Genomic DNA, 17,939 nt, shown 5'->3' with positions numbered 1-17,939 from the left:
TGGAGGCAAGCTGTTCCCCTGATTATTTGTTTTCATTGTCAAAAAATTTCTCCTTAGTTCTAGGTTAGTTTTCTCCTTGATTTTTCATCCATTGCTCCTTTTTCTTCCTTCTGATGCTTAGGTTGATCCCCTTTTCTTGTGGCAGCCCCTCAGATATTGGAAGACTGCTATCATGTCATGTCTAGTCCTTCTTTTCACTAGACTAGACACACCCAATTCTTGCAACTGTTCTTCATATGTTTTAGCCTCCACCCCACTAATTATCTTTGTTTCTCTTCTCTCAACTCTTTCCAGAGTCTCAATATCTTTTTTATATTGTGGTGATCAAACTAGATGCAATATTCTAATTGTGGTCTTACCAAGGCGTTATAAAGTGTTATCAGGTCACATTTGATTATTTGAGAAGATAACAAGTAGCATATGGGATTCTAACACTTTTAAGAATTTATTTTTAATTGGAAAATTTATTCTGTTATTTCAGCAAACTTTTGAATTAGTAATACTGTAGTTACTTGATTGAAATTCTGTCTTTCTAATGCTTCTTTCTCTGTATCTACTATCCATAAAGTGACCCATCCATAAGCACCAGATGCAAGTAAAATATTGTTACAAGATCCAATATGGGTTGGTCACTGGGACCAGAGGTTTAATTTTCCAAGCTTTTAGACTCATGCTGCAACCCATCGTCAGGGAACTAATGTGACAAAATTAGTGGACCAGAGGAATGCCGTTGTTATAGTTTACTTGGACTTCAGTAAGGCATTTGATAAGGTAGACCATAACCTACTACTAGATAAAGTAGAAGAATGTGGGTTAGACAGCATCACCACCAGATGGATTCGTAACTGGCTGACCAACCGCACTCAATGTGTAGTCCTCAATGGAACTGCATCTACATGGAGGGAAGTATTCAGTGGAGTACCCCAAGGCTCTGTTTTGGGGAACTCATCAAATTTGCAGATGACACCAAGCTGGCAGGAATAGCCAACACTCCAGAAGATACAGAAGGATTTTGACAAACTTGAACATTGGGCACTATCTAATAAAATGAAATTCAATGGTGAAAAAAGTAAGGTTCTACATTTAGGCAACAAAAACGAAATGCACAGGTACAGTATAGGTGGTACCTTGCTCAACAGTAGTAACTGTGAAAGGGATCTTGGAGTCCTAGTGGACAACCATTTAAATATGAGCCAGTGGTGTGCAGCAGCTGCCAAAAAAGCCAACACAGTTCTAGGATGCATAAACAGAGGGATAGAATCAAGATCATGTGAAGTGTTAACACCACTTTATAATGCCTTGGTAAGGCCACACTTGGAATACTGCATTCAGTTTTGGTCACCACGATGTAGAAAAGATGTGGAGACTCTGGAAAGAGTGCAGAGAATAGTAACAAAGATGATTAGGGGACTGGAGACTAAAACATATGAAGAACGGTTGCAGGAACTGGGTATGTCTAGTTTAATAGAAAGAAGGACTAGGGGAGACATGATAGCAGTGTTCCAAAATCGCAGGTGTTGCCACAAAGAAGAGGGAGTCAAGCTATTCTCCAAAGCACCTGAAGGTAGAATAAGAAGCAATGGGTGGAAACTAATCAAGGAGAGAAGCAACTTAGAACTGAGGATAAATTTCCTGACAGTTAGAACAATTAATCAGTGGAAGAGCTTGCCTCCAGAAATTGTGAATGCCCCAATTCTGGAAGTCTTTAAGAAGATGTTGGATAGCCATTTGTCTGGAACAGTATGGGGTTTCCTGCCTAGGCAGGGGATTGGACTAGAAGACCTCCAAGGTCCCTTCCAACTCTGCTATTGTATTATTGTATTGTATTGTATTGTATTGTATTGTATTATTGTATTGTATTGTATTGTATTGTATTGTATTGTATTGTATTGTATTGTATTGTATTGTATTGTAACTTCTTTCTACCAGAATATGTACTTTGGGCTACTATATGGACATATTCTAGTAGAGAGAAATTCTCTGGGGGTGGGGTCCAGCACAAATCCATAGGCTCAGGAGACTAAACTTCTGCTCCCAGTGACCAATGTAGATTGGATCTTGCAACTTTATCCTGGGACACATACAGTATACTTGCTTTCATTCATAAAATATTTTTAACATGAAAATAAATTTTGACCAAGTACAATCATTTTTTAGTTTCTTTTGTTCTGGCATAATTAATACAAATATTTTATTTGCTCACATTCTCAAACATGTAGTATTTTGAGAAATAAACTTCTCCCAAATAACTCCCAATAACTCTTCTCCCAAAGCAGACATCTGCTGTAAATAGCTAGAAAAAAACTGATTATGTTCATCTCCTCTTCCTTATAATTCTGTTCAGAATTATGCAGCAACCATGATTAGAAGGATGAGGAAATATTATTCATTGGTTGATGTATCTCTCTGTCAGCCTTTTGAAGATTTGGGCTGGGAATATATACCAGAAAAAATGATGGATATCTATTGTGATATAGTTTAATAACACAATCTTGAAAAACTTTCCTGTGTCCCTTTTACACCAACAAAATCAAGATGGGGTTATCCTGAGTTATTATTTTTTTCTTATTCCTTCTTTCTTCCCAGGAAGGAGCCTGAAGAAAAGGTTCAATTGATGCATGCATAATATTTCTTGCATTCCTTCCTCAAAGTTATTTATAATCTTCAATACCATCTTCTTGTCTCTATAAATGATTACTCGAGAGTAAGATAATTTTTACAGGTTTCTGGCCATAATTGCTACAATATTCTACAGATATGTATGAGTAATAACATCTTCAATAAATTCACAAATGAACTAAAATGAGCTCTTCCAACGAATTCCTCCCCAAAACCAAATAATAATAATTATTATTATTCTACAATTGTATCACAGCGGCCAGTTGTTTCGCCGGATTTGGCATTGGTTACTAGTCGGGCCCCACCCAGGGGCCTAGGACGTCGTAACGTATTTTCGTAATATGCGTGCAGATCCAAGCAGTGCGGCTTTCTGCATTTGACTGATGGTGTTTTTGTCAATTTTTAACTGTTTTAAATGTAATTCCAGTGCTTTTGGAATAGCACCCAGTGTGCCAATTACCACTGGAATTATCACTGCTGGTTTGTGCCATAGTTGTTGAATTTCGATTTTTAAGTCCTGGTATCTTGCGATTTTTTCATGTTCCTTCTTGGCAACCCTGCTATCACCTGGTATTGCGATGTCTATGATTGTGACCTTATTTTTCTCAACCAGTGTGATGTCTGGTGTATTATGCGCCAGTATTTTGTCGGTTTGTATACGGAAATCCCACAAGATCTTGACCATCTGATTTTCGGTGACTTTTTCAGGCTGATGTTCCCACCAGTTTGTTGCTGTTTTAATATTATAATTTTTGCACAAATTCCAATGGATCATTTGTGCTACTGAATTGTGCCGCAATTTATAATCAGTCTGCGCAATTTTTTTACAGCAGCTGAGTATGTGATCAACAGTTTCATCAGCTTCTTTGCAAAGTCTGCATTTGGCATCATCAGAGGATTTTTTGATTTTGGCCTTAATGGCATTTGTGCGGATAGCTTGTTCTTGCGCAGCCAGGATTAGTGACTCTGTTTCTTTCTTTAATGTACCTGTTGTTAACCATAACCAAGTTTGTTCACTGTCCATTTTATCTTTTATTTTTTCCAGAAATTGGCCATGCAGTGCTTTGTTCTGCCAACTCTCCATTCTTCATTTTATCACATCTTTTCTGTATTCTTGTTTCGTCTGTTGGGCCTTCAGTAGATTTTTGTTCTTTACTTCGATTAATAGATGTTCTTGACTTTCTTTTAAATAATCAGCCAGTGCATGTTTTTCTTCTTCAACTGTTTGCTTAACTTGTAATAATCCTCTGCCACCTGATTTTTGGGGCAGGTATAGTCTATCAGTATCACCACGTGGATGTAAACTGTAGTGCATTGTCATTAGTTTCCTGGTTTTTCGGTCCAAACGGTCCAAATCAGCTTGTGTCCAGTTAACTATACCAGCTGTGTATCTTATAACTGGTATTGCCCAGGAATTTATGGCCTTGCTTGTATTTCCACCATTCAATTTAGATTTCAAAATTTTCCTAACTCTGTTGGTGTACTCTTGCCTGACAATAGTTTTTACTTCTCCATGCTTGATGTTATCCAACTGCAGAATGCCTAAGTATTTGTAGGCTTCATTTTCTTTGCATTTAATTAATTGGCCATTGGGCATTTCAATTCCCTCACATGCAGTGATTTTGCCCCTTTTTATGGATACAGTGGCGCATTTTTCCATGCCAAACTGCATTGAAATATCGGTGCTGAATATCCGGACTGTGTTTGTCAATGATTGGATTTCTATTTCTGACTTTCCATAGAGTTTCAAATCATCCATATATAGTAAATGCGAAATTTTTTCAGCTTCTTTGGCTGTTTGGTAGCCTAATTTCATTTTTTTTAAAATTACGGATAGTGGGATCATTGCGATGATGAAGAGAAGAGGTGAAAGTGAATCACCCTGGAAAATTCCTCGCTTGATATTAACCATTCCGTAGATCTCATTCCCTACCGCCAACTCAGTTCTCCATTGTTTCATCGCCTTTTCAGTAAAGGATGTAATATTTTTGCTAATGCCAGTTGTTTCTAAGCATTTTATGATCCAACTATGTGGCAGTGAGTCAAATGCCTTTTTGTAATCAATCCAGACCATATTCAAGTTCGTTTTTCTGTTCTTACAATTTTCTAATATCATTTTATCAGTTAGAAGCTGATCTTTTGTGCCCCTGCTCCTTCTTTTGTTGCCTTTTTGCTTTACTGGTAAGATGTTGTTTGTTTCCAAATAATCCATCATGCTATCTGCAATAATGCCTGTGAGTAATTTGAAGGTTGTTGGCAAGCATGTTATTGGTCTGTAGTTTTCAGGTGTTGTTCCTTTAGTTGCATCTTTCTGAATCAAGTATGTTTTTCCAGTTGTCAACCATTCATCAATTTGGCCCTTTTGTAAAATTTCATTCAGTTGCCTGGCCAATATTGCATGTAAACTGGTCAGATATTTGAGCCAGAAACCATGTAATTGGTGCTTTCCAGGTGATGTCCAATTCTTTACCTTTTTTACTCGATTTTTGACCATCTCAGTTGTTATTTCTAATACTTGCATTTGTTTGTTGCCAATGCTTTTCTCAAAGTCATGTATCCACTTTGCTTCCTTGTTGTAGTCCTTTGCATTTTCCCACAATTCTTTCCAGAATTCAACTGTGGCCTGTTTTTCTGGTTTTTCACTTTTGGTGTCATCATTCACATTAAGACTTTGATAAAAACGCCGTTGGTCTGATCGAAATTGCTGATTTTGTTTATATTGGATGATTTGTGCCTCATATCTTTCAATTTTTCTAGCTGTTGCTGTTATCTGCTGTTTTACAATCTCTACAGCTTCATTGATATTTCTTGTATCCAATCTATATCTTCTGATTAGCCAATCTATGATTTGGTTGTTTTTAAGCCGTTGCTCATGCATGTTCTTTAAGTTACTAGCATCTGCCCTTAATTTTTTGATTTTTTGTTCTAAACGGATTTTCCACTTTGGCTTTGATGCTTTTTCTGTTGTGTGACTAGGTACTTTAATTTTAATGCATAGTTCATTAGTGACTTACAGCTGTGCTGTATTATTATTATTATTATTATTATTGTACAATTGTATCACAGCGGCCAGTTGTTTCGCCGGATTTGGCATTGGTTACTAGTCGGGCCCCACCCAGGGGCCTAGGACGTCGTAACGTATTTTCGTAATATGCGTGCAGATCCAAGCAGTGCGGCTTTCTGCATTTGACTGATGGTGTTTTTGTCAATTTTTAACTGTTTTAAATGTAATTCCAGTGCTTTTGGAATAGCACCCAGTGTGCCAATTACCACTGGAATTACCACTGCTGGTTTGTGCCATAGTCGTTGAATTTCGATTTTTAAGTCCTGGTATCTTGCGATTTTTTCATGTTCCTTCTCGGCGACCCTGCTATCACCTGGTATTGCGATGTCTATGATTGTGACCTTATTTTTCTCAACCAGTGTGATGTCTGGTGTATTATGCGCCAGTATTTTGTCGGTTTGTATACGGAAATCCCACAAGATCTTGACCATCTGATTTTCTGTGACTTTTTCAGGCTGATGTTCCCACCAGTTTGTTGCTGTTTTAATATTATAATTTTTGCACAAATTCCAATGGATCATTTGTGCTACTGAATTGTGCCGCAATTTATAATCAGTCTGCGCGATTTTTTTACAGCAGCTGAGTATGTGATCAACAGTTTCATCAGCTTCTTTGCAAAGTCTGCATTTGGCATCATCAGAGGATTTTTCGATTATTATTATTATTATTATTATTATTATTATTATTATTATTATTATTATTATTATTATTTGTAAATATGTCATTCACCAAGGCTGTTTCTAACTGTTTCTTTTTGGAACCCTAGTATTCTGTTGGTCATTCTAACTCTTCTGCTGGAGATTATAAAATCTCCATTTAGGATTCCAGAGGTAATCTAAATTGAGTGAGTCTTGAACAATTGATAGAGTGTTAAACATAGGGATATTTGAGAATTGGACTACCAGAATACATTTATTGAGCATACTTTTGTACTTGTTCAAATTTTGCCATACAATATTTGGCTCAAAAAAGTACTGGTTTCTCATCTATCCAGGTTTCATCCAATAGGTGGTGTCATAAGACTTTAAACATGTTTTACTGAAAGATAGAATTGTGAGTACTTTCTTCAAACCTAATCAAATATTTTAATAATTTGCAGTACTTGAAAAAACAAGATTTTCCAGGGCCATCTCTTCAAGTGATATTTAAGAGCTCTTGATTTTGCCATTGAGTTTACAAAAAAATAGTGACTTTCTTGGGGATCGGTTGTTGCCTCAACGACAGAGCCAAGTGGTCAGTCCTTATTCATCAAACATATTTTGTTATGCAGAAAATAACAACTACCCCTCTGCTAGAAGAATGAAATATTTTGAGAAATATTAAAAAGGCAGAATATTATATTTCTCTGGCTGAGAAATGGAGAAACATGCTCTTGGAAAGCAGCCCCCACCTTTCTTAATAGCCCTCAGCAGATGTCAAGAGATAGATAGCTAGCTCTATTCATAAGTAAATACCCTCACCCAAGATCTAATAAATGTAGGATTAACTCTCAGCCACAATAGGAATTGCCTAAAGCCCCTTCAGTGCATCATCTCAGTTGCACCATCAGCAGTTCAAATTTCAACCAAATTTAGCTCGGAAAAACTCCTAGGATTTGTATAAGGTCTTGTGAGAGTCTAACAACAGCTAATAGAATACATGTTCTTGTAGAGGAACAGGAAGTTCAAGTACAAAGCCCAAGAGAAGGAGGCATAAATACCCCTCAGTCTCAACTCCATGTGGTCATATGGTTCTGCTTATTCATTAAACCATCCTTCCAATCAGCCTCCATGTTTCCAGTATATTTTGCCCGGCTTGGAACTGAACCAGATGGATATTTATTCCAAAACAATTGATACATCAAATATTATCTTTAAATAGTATATACAAAAGGAAACATGTTTTCAAACACTGGAGAAAGAAGAATACAGCAAACAATTGAGAAATATCCCTAATTCCGTTAGTAACTTTTGTCCACTAAACATTCCTATCCATAAATATTAGCTGAAGTGTTGTGCCCACTTTTGTAAAAATAAGTTTTATTAAATGTGGAATGGAAATGTGCCTGCCATTCCACAGATATGAATAATCAGAAAAATGAACTAGTGGCAATATGTCACACATCTAGAGTTTTAGCATTCTTTCCTCACAGCTATTTTCAGGCAGTCTGTTTTCCCCCTTTGTCAGCTTTGCAAGCTGAATTAAAAAAAAAGATGGATGGGTTTTCAGTAGGCTACATTATTTTCATTAAGAAAGTATAACTGTATTTTATTTTTCTCTTTTCCTTCTTCCTGCTATACTAACTGAAAGTGAGGAAAAAATAGATGAATGTTGCTTCTATGGGCTTATTTATAAACATAATGATCTTCTAATAGTAACAATTAATTTTAAATTGTTTAATTTGCTCCCTTCGGTAATTTGGCCCCTAGAATTAGATTTGCTGCAATCAAAGACAAGGGTTAAAAACTTTGGTGTGCCTGATTGGCTGATATCAACAGTTCTGATATTTTCTGTGGTTCTACAATAATATGTCTACACGTGACACCAATCAAAAGACAAACATCTGAATTCTGCTACTTTTTGAGCAGAAACAATTATTTTGATAATGTCACAAATACTATTCAGCTCACAAAATAATAAACAATCCCAATTTTAACCAATCTTTTTCTGTTGGCCTATTGTGACTTATCTGTGAAATCCCCAAAGAAAAGAAGTTATACAGACACTTGTAATCTGAGATAGGAAGAAATACCATTATGTATTATAGGACAGTATTCTCAAACAGAAAACAAAAAGGGGTTTAAGACAAAAATGAACATTGAATGAAACACAAATAATTAGCTTCTGCTTTTTCATTATATAACCATGTGTAATCACTCTCACTGATGAATGCAGTCTATTCCACATAGTAAAATGCACATTTTGCCCTCCCACAATGTATATTAAAATGTATTAAAAAGATCTACTGTAAGATATTTTCCTTTCTACTCTTACTGGATGTGAAAGAGACAGAAGAAAAAGACAATAATATATCTAATTTTTATTGAACATTTTCAGTCCTGAAATGGTTTACCACAAAAAAGGAAGTAAAACATGTAATCAATGTTTTCTTAGTAAAACAAGAGGACATTCTTTAAAAGCTCTCTGCTAGGATTATGAAATTGAAAATAACACTATTTTAAAGTTTACGCTATATGTTTATTTATGAGCAAAATTAACTCATCTGTTTTTGATATGTAAATTTCACAAATCTGTATATCCTGGAGATGTTTTAAATGTTTTCTGCATTTGTTTAGATGACAGTTCTGTGCTTTGGTCTGACGTGGTAGCGGGTATTAGACGCATTTTAAGATGAGAGAGGATAGATTGACAATATATAGCAATGTGGTATTCTGAAAATGGAAATATGCTGGTTTTGCACACAAAATTTAATAATTAAAGACAGCCTCTTTCTCCCCTCAGTACAGCACATAGATGTTCAACTTTTTCCAGGTTAAGGGCAGATCTGGCTTTTGAGAGTGTGCTGATGGTTATACACTTTTCAGCAATTTTTGGAATGGTTCCCAAAGCACAAATTATCCACCCTTGACAAAAAAGATGACATAATTCTTCATCAGGGTGAAAAGACTGAAAATTTCAGACATGTTTTCTCATTCCCAGTGTTTATCATGAATACTGCTCTTCACAATATGGACATTATGTCTTTGTCTCAACCCATGTAATGTTTACATTTTTGCATACCTGTGACTAAGTGACTAAACAAACACTAACCATTTTTATACAGAAGGAATGATGACAATTACTGGTGTACTTAGAATGCCTACTTTTCTGTTCAGATTTTTTCATGTTCAGTTATATTCAAATATCCTCCATCATAAATTGACTTATTTCATGCAACTATATAAATAGATCTGATTTCAAAGCTTATTGTGGTTATGATTTAAACTTTTTGCAAAAGTGAATGGATTTTTCTAACAGTAGCAATAACATTTCATCCTTAGCTTACTCCTGGAGTGATCTCATGGTCAAGTAAGAAAAATTGTATAAGGGCAGCAATAGCTTTCTACTTTTAGCCTACCTGGGGTGTTCAGCAGCCGTGACAGTTTACAGACATAGGAGATGAACTGTTCACAATACTCAGCACTACCAGTGATGGCTGAGATTTGATCCATGGTGGCACTGTAATTAAGCTGTAGCACAGCATGCTTCTCTGGTCTGTTGCTTACCACTGGAAAACGCTCTTGTAAGTCATGATTCACAGTAGTCCATACTTTGTCCTCTGCATAAAAAATGGATAAGAACATATTCAACAATTGAAGTTCTTGCTATCCCTTATTCAGAGACACCTGTTGAAATTAATCCTAGTAACTTTAATTGAACAACTTTCATTAACGCTGCCATCATGAATAACTTGGTAATCAAATCTGAGGAAAGGCATCTTTCTATTTCTAATTTCTATTAAAAAAAGAAAAAGTCCTTCAAACATCATTTATTGGATCTAAATCTCTATCTCCAACTTTCTTCTATAAAAATAGAGATTCAATTAAATATCATACAACAACATATATGCAGGACTGGATCCCCCATTAGATTAAGAGGGAGAGCTGCCTCAGCTGTAGAAAGGAAGGGAATAAAAAACAGAGGTTTATTTAATTTGGCATTTCCTGCAACCCAAACTAGTCTACTTTACTCAGATTTAAGATGTTGCCCCATTACAGAATCAAAGTAAAATTCAACTATTGGACTGATTGACTTATGTGCAATATGTTCTTTTGATATCTTCTCCTCAGACAGTGAACTCTCTTGTTGTAAAATGGGACAAAACTCACTTAATAAATCCCTCACATAGCAAAATAAATTCTGGACTTAATTGTTATTGCAAGTCAAAGACTACCTGTACTTCCTTTTTTTGTAAAAAGGAAAAAAAAGCAGCAAACCATTATTGCTATTGCCATTCACTGAAAGCTTCTAATCTCTTAACCTAAAAATGACTGTTTCCTAATTTTCACTCAAGATATTCTTTTTTAAAAAAAACATTAAAAGTATTAATTACAATGACAAAAGAAAACAGATAATAAAAATAAAAAGAGAAAATAAAAAGTACAAAAAACAAAAATAAAGAAAAAATAGAAATAAAAAAAATGGTTGTCCACCCTTATCATAAAAAATATAAACAATGTCATTATATTTTCACTTTCTCTTAATTATGTTTTATAAAATTCTTCATCCCATAACTCAACTCTTCACTATGGCAAATCTAATTTGTAAATCTTCCAGCCAAGACATTATTTAAATTCCAAATTATCCACTATATAAATTGTACTTGATCAAAAAAGGCAAATCTTTTTCAAATAGTTCTGTCAAAATTACTTAAAATAAAATTGCTATCAAGGTGACACATCGTGTTAAAACAACTTAAAAGATATGAGCCAGGTTCCATTATAGGCAAGGGATGGTGCTTTTTGCAAATCATTTTAAAAATACATTTCCGGATGCTCTTTTCTGATAAACTTCCAACAGTTAATAAGAAACAAAGGCAAGACTGCATGTAAACCTCTTCTGTTGCTCTGTCTGGTCTGTAACAAGTCTCTAATGAGGGCATGTGGCATTTTATATGAGTGCTGGATTCACCTAGCAAAACAGATATGCCATACAGTAGCTGAGGATATTAAGCAAGTAGAAGCTCATGTATATTACATTTTTGATCTATTTTCTAACTTCCACCTCAATTAATGGAAAACATAGTATGTGTATGAGAGAGGGGGAGGGAGGGAGAGGTGAAGCTGAAGATGTATGCAAAATTATTGAGAACTATCTTGGCACTCCAATTATTATTACTCTCAGTGTAGAAACATATGTTATATTTGTAAAACATATTGGTTAAAGAATGGGGACACCCTTAACCCTTACATTTATTACAGAAGTAATCCTCTGGGGGGGAAAAAGAACATTTCTGAGCTGGAAGGAATAGAACTGTCAGGGTGACTTAAATGGCAAAGGAGTAACCCAGGATTGGTCCATCTTGGGGAGAAAAAGATTGGACAGGCATTGGGCAAACTTCTGGAAGCAGGTCAAAGGTACTGAAGAATCAGAAGTGCTGAACAAAACAACATCAGAACAAAATCTCCAAGTGAAGCACCAGTAGAAAGTCAATTTGTTTATGTATCTGACTTTCCAGACAGTGAACATCTATGCTGAGCAAAGATAGCAAAGAAGGTTTTATAACTCTAATGGAAAGAAGATTTGCTGAACAAAATATAGAAATAGGCAAAGACTAGAATACACAATTGCACCTTACAAGAAGAGGAGTCAGTATATAATGTGTATGCTGGGGACAAATGCAGAATTATGACTCCAATATTAGCAATCTAATGGATGAGAGCAGGAATAACGTACATAGAGAAGACAAAAAAATACATCCTTAAATCCTAATATGTCAATCGGTTGTGAGTTGTCAATGTCTCTGAAATCCCACTTTCAATGAACACATTGTCAACAAATAGATGTGGGATCTACATTCTTCTGTATTGTTAACTATTGTGGCAGGGATGTGACCCACTGAGGCATTCCCCCCCCCACCCCCGAGCTATTGAAATGGGAGTGGGCTTCTTGCATAGAGGCAGAACTGTGCCTTCATAGAGAAATAAATCAAGAGAGAAATAGTATCTCAGGCAGAATGCTAGCAATTACATACTTGTGTTTCCTGTAAAGTCACAGCTAAAGTGCAACAGTTCCCAAGACTGATTCAGTCTTTTAGATGATAAGCAGGCAAAAACCAATGAACTGGATTTAATTACAATAAGTAGTACTTTTGCTTATGTGTTATGCAAAAAAACATGCTTAACACTGGACTTGATTTATTCAGCTAATTGTCAAGTGAGAGCCCAGAATCTTTTTCAGCAATGTTGGTATCAAAATAAACCTGCTATCCTGTAAGATACTTTAGAGTATTTAGCAATAGCAATAGCAGTTAGACTTATATACCGCTTCATAGCGCTTTCAGCCCTCTCTAAGCGGTTTACAGAGTCAGCATATCGCCCCCACAGTCTGGGTCCTCATTTCACCCACCTCGGAAGGATGGAAGGCTGAGTCAACCTTGAGCCGGTGACATTAGAACCGCTGAACTGCAGATAACAGTCAAATGAAGTGGCCTGCAGTACTGCACCCTAACCACTGCGCCACCTCGGCTTAAGTAGTGGATCTGATGATAGTTGGACACTTTTTTGAAGACCTCAAGATTAGTGTTGGTTTTGTATACATAATTACTAGTTTTTGTTTTCTTTAAAAGAAAATTTCAGGACAACAAAGAAACTAATAAATTTGGAAGGGGAAATTTAAAATTATAATTTCCGGCCAGTGGAGGAATCCAGGGACATCTGCATTGATGATCAACAATGTCAAAATGGTGGGTTGCAATTTTATGATTGAACCCGTATTCCCTTTTAATCTTCACACAGATTACATGCAGGGGTGGGTTCCGGCTGCTGCTACTGCCGGTTTACTTAAGGATGTGCTGCATGTGCGCACTTGATGCACGCAAAGCATATGCACAGAAGCAAAAAACACTTATTTATTTGTAAGCCACCCTGAGTCTCTTGAGAGTGGGCGGCATACAAACCCCATAAATGCCAACCGGTCCGAACCGGTAGGAACACACCTCTGATTACATGCATATAAAAAGAGGCAGGAGTTTGATTTCCCAAGTCATGCACACTGTTGTGTCACCATTGACTATTACTGGAAGAATCTGAAATGAAACAACCCAGGCAGATAAAGGTTAAGCTCTGGTGAGCTTGTCCAATAAAAGGAAGTTGACCACTTCTCTTTGGAATCACTCTCTTGGAAATTGTTCTGAGCAGTTGTTAATATTCTAATACAACTACTATTATCCCCACATTTTATTTTTTTTCTTCACATATTTCACAGCCTTTGAAATTGCAGAACCCAACTTCGTTGTTAAATATTTCAGTGGTTCAGCAAGCAGAGATACAAAATAGCAACTTCTGCCTGTCTTTTCCAATATAGGTTCTTAGTGAGAAGTGGATCACTCTAAAAAGCTGCAAGGAAAAGTATAATTTCCCTATTATCTATTTATTTAAATGGATCTTAAAGCAAAACATATATGTGGACAAGATGCCAAATTTTTAGAATAGAAAGCTATTTTTTTCTAGTACCCAATAGGTCTCTGGTTTATCTCCAGATATTACTTACCAAATATAATACCCACAATTATTCTATATAATTTTTATGACTAATATTTTAAGAAGTAATATTTGATAAAATTAACTTCTTAAATTATATTATGTTAAATAGACATAAAAATACAAAACAACCAAGTACATACACCTGAAAAACTGGAAGCAGGCTTTTTGTTCTAAAAAAAGCCCACATTTCAACTTATTTTTACAATATTTTTTTACACTGATCACTTCCTATATTAGTGAGATGTTCTGACTTTGATTATAGATCAATTGCAAAATATTTTGTACCCATCTTGTCTTTTTATTCAGCAAACTATCACAGACACTTTTGGGTGCTTATGGAACATATCCTATGATAATGTCCAAGGTACAATTGTCTGAGTTTCAATCTAGTATTCAGTCTATGAGTGAGCTATTTTGATTGGCTCAATGACTGCATCAAATTGAGGCTGCTCTCCAAAAAGGGCCAGGGCTACAGCGTATTTTATAAATGACTTTAAATATTTTAAGTGGCAAAGTGTGAACCAGTGGTGGGTTACAAGCAATACACCCCAGTATGGGCGTGCTGGTGCCTGCTGGGAGCACCGGGTACCATTCCGGTATGGTGCTCCAGAGGGCCCACCTGCCTGCCCACTGTCCTAACCTGTATTTGAGCTCTTTGGGGCTTTCCACCTACAGTAGCAGTACACAGCACAGGTAGACTTATGCCTCATTTAGGAATTAAAAAGATTTGACCCAAGGTCCAACATTAGCACATCACGTCAATATAAGACAACCATTTCCCATCACAGAACACAAAGTCAATGCTTACATAAACTAAAGCCATTTTCTTAACAGTTCTAATAACTGAGCCAACTGCAATTTGACAACCATAGAAAGAGAACAATGCCTTTGCAGGAAGTTATCCTATTATACATCAATTAACACAGGAAGTAATCAACATGCAGATAAGACAAAGCCAGCACCTTATCAGCCAGTTTATCTATCAATGAGGACACTGTGAAACAAATCCACAGGATTAACCAAATAAAGGAGTATATTCCTAATAAAAAATCAATTAATTTGAGGAAAATTGCAGTATAATATATATATATATATATATATATATATATATATATATATATATATATATATATATATATATATATATATATATATATATATATATATATATTTGTTTTCTGAGGTTTTCGCGGGTGTTAGTATGTAGGTCTCTAGTTGTTCGGGTTTTCTCCCGCGTAGAATTGGATATGTCTTTGCGACGTTTCGACGAAGTCACATTCGTCATCTTCAGGCTGCTGCTGACTACTTCAGGTTTGGTGTTTCCAGGAGTAGTGTGGGATCTTGGCTGTTTGTCCCTTATAACTGCTGGTAGGGGATTCCCCTACTGGCAGTTAAAATTTAATCCCCACCAGCAGTTATAAGGGACAAACAGCCAAGATCCCACACTACTCCTGGAAACACCAAACCTGAAGTAGTCAGCAGCAGCCTGAAGATGACGAATGTGACTTCGTCGAAACGTCGCAAAGACATATCCAATTCTACGCGGGAGAAAACCCGAACAACTAGAGACATATATATATATATATATATATATATATATATATATATATATATATATATATATATATATATATATATATATATATATATATATATATATATATATATATATATATATATATATATATTACAACAATGGTATTTTTAAATTATACTACAGTTGTGTAAAGTACAATGTAAACTTTAGTGGGTCACTTTTCTAATTAGAAAACAAACTGAGGAACAATGCAAACAAAATAGGATTGTGGGATATTTTTATTATGTTTTTGTGCTCAATTTTTAAAAGCACAATAGAGACTGGGGGATCCTGGGATCTATAAACTGCCAGAGTTTTTCAGGCTTAAAAATTAAGGATGAGTAGCATTATATAGTAGTTAAGAAGATATTTTCAGCTGCATCAAAAGGTTTGCATCATCAGTACAGTGTATTCAGGTATGTACATATGCACATATGTGTATTGCAAGATGGATGGCTCCTGCAACTCATTTTGTTGTTGACTAATTCCTTTCCAAAATAGCATCTGGCAGAGAAAACAAGAGGAGGCAAGGAGTCCTGAATTTTTCCTACAAACAGTTGCAGAGCTGTAAACTTGCTTGTATCTCTAGATAAATTATAATTAATTTAGATAATTAATCATTAAAGTAGTCGTATCCCCAAAGACTAATTAGAGATGCACAGAGGACTGAATTCTTCCTTTTATCTCCTTTCTTAAACATACTTGCCTTTTACTATGGTTCTCATTAAGAATCACATAAATATATGGATGTAACATACTATTTCAAAATCAGTAATTTAAATTTATTATAGCCACCTACTCCTGTAGATTCTGGGTAGCTTACAAATACAAAAAAAAACACCAAAAAACTTCCCCATAAGTTGTGAATGGACCAAGAATATAAATATAGTAAATAACCCATTTCTTTTAATATAAATCCATTCTGAGTTGATAATTTGGTAAAACTAAGCATTATTTTAAAAAGAGAAATAGCAAGAAGGCAATACAAGCATTAATGCCTATTGGAAAACCCTCTTTAAAATATATATTTTCTCATAGTTTGGATGATTTAATTTTTAGCACCACTAGCTGTCAATTTGACAAATTGTATTCTTAGCAAGAAGCAACCAGGTTTGATGTGACATGTCCAGGAGTTATTATTTAAAATGTTTACTTCATAAGGCCAACAGAGCTTTGAAGAAGAGTAAGTAATGAGACAGCTTATAATTCAGGAGGATCAGTTAGAGGGAATAGTTTCTACTAGACATACGGTGACAGGTACATCTTTTCATGCAAAGAAATTTTGAACATTATGATGCGTAAACCAGTAAAGCACAATCTGTTTTGAAAAAAACAGAGATGAAGGGGAAAATCTTTATAACAACAAAATATAAAGTAAATGGCTAATACAATCTCCACATGCATTTATTACACAGTGAAACACTTTCAGGCCTAAATAAGTCCATAAAACAAACAATTTTGTTTCAAAGCAACTCTTGCTTTTCAGCAAAGAATAAAGAGAAAATTTCATTATTTTAGTTCATGGTGAATACATATAGAATCCTTGTGAAACCTAGAAATTATTGCCTTACTCTAAAATATAATCCAAGAATTTTCAATATTTTATTCAAATATGTATATACTATTACTACTAAAACTGTTGTGTAAGTTTAATTATATGTAATTGTCAATTGAACCAAATAGTGCATTACAGGATGACATTTTTTGAATCCATGTACTTCAGATGGGCCAATTTACGGAATGTGTCCAAAATCTGAGATCCATTATCCTTATGGGATTGAAATCTGGCAAAGATGTGGCAACCTTGATGCTGCCATGCTGCTGCTCCATTTCTCTGTGGCAGTCAGCCACAATCATGTCCTTTCAAATATTATCTGCAAGCTTTCTACAAGGAGAAGCCATCAGGAAGTCAGGTGTTGCTCCCAGTCCCATCACTTTTTTTTATCCAGCCATGGTTTTTCCATTTCTTCTATCTATTCACTTAACAGACCATAACACAAAATTCACTTTCTATATCTCATGCTACCATTGGAGCACTAAAATTCCACCCTAGATGCCAATTATAGACAGTATGACTAACAAAAAAGAACAGTTTTCTCTTTCTATATTTAGTTGATTAAGTGAAACAAGGATACAAAATAAAACAATAAGTAAAACATTTTCGTCCTGATCAGTAGATATAGAGTACTTGGCAGAGCCAAAGCAAAATCCCCACATGTCACATGCAAGACAGTAACAAGCACTGTGATATCATGTCAGAAGACAAAGAAGCCTAGTACCTTTGAAAATTACATGTTTATTGCTGTCATGTTTAAGACATAATGCAACTTAGTCTAATGCCTACACTGCTATTCTATTACAGTATTGCCGAGCAGAGAAATACCATCATTTCTCTGATGGCTTGATCTGAAAAAGGAAGTACTCTGCTTACATGTTTGGCTTGCAACAGTTGGCTAAAAATCTGAGTCCCATAATGATTAGAACATAGAACTAATGT

General features: G+C 35.4%; 1 protein-coding gene across 1 annotated transcript in view; it reads right to left on the bottom strand.

The window, feature by feature from the left end:
- CNTNAP2 (contactin associated protein 2) overlaps nt 1-17,939 on the bottom strand; it is an 885,336-nt gene that overhangs the window by 316,748 nt on the left and 550,649 nt on the right. Inside the window, exon 13 of the mRNA XM_087714410.1 lies at nt 9,741-9,941. Within this exon, the coding sequence (XP_087570536.1) occupies nt 9,741-9,941 (201 nt within the window). The remainder of the gene's footprint in view (nt 1-9,740; nt 9,942-17,939) is intronic.

Source organism: Thamnophis sirtalis, unplaced genomic scaffold (genome assembly GCF_051295495.1).
Source record: "Thamnophis sirtalis isolate CommonGarterSnake01/CBP01778 unplaced genomic scaffold, rThaSir2_p1.2 scaffold_4, whole genome shotgun sequence".
Lineage (NCBI taxonomy): Eukaryota > Metazoa > Chordata > Lepidosauria > Squamata > Natricidae > Thamnophis > Thamnophis sirtalis.
Note: the sequence above shows the minus strand (reverse complement) of the source record. Positions and strands in the feature narration are given on the sequence as shown.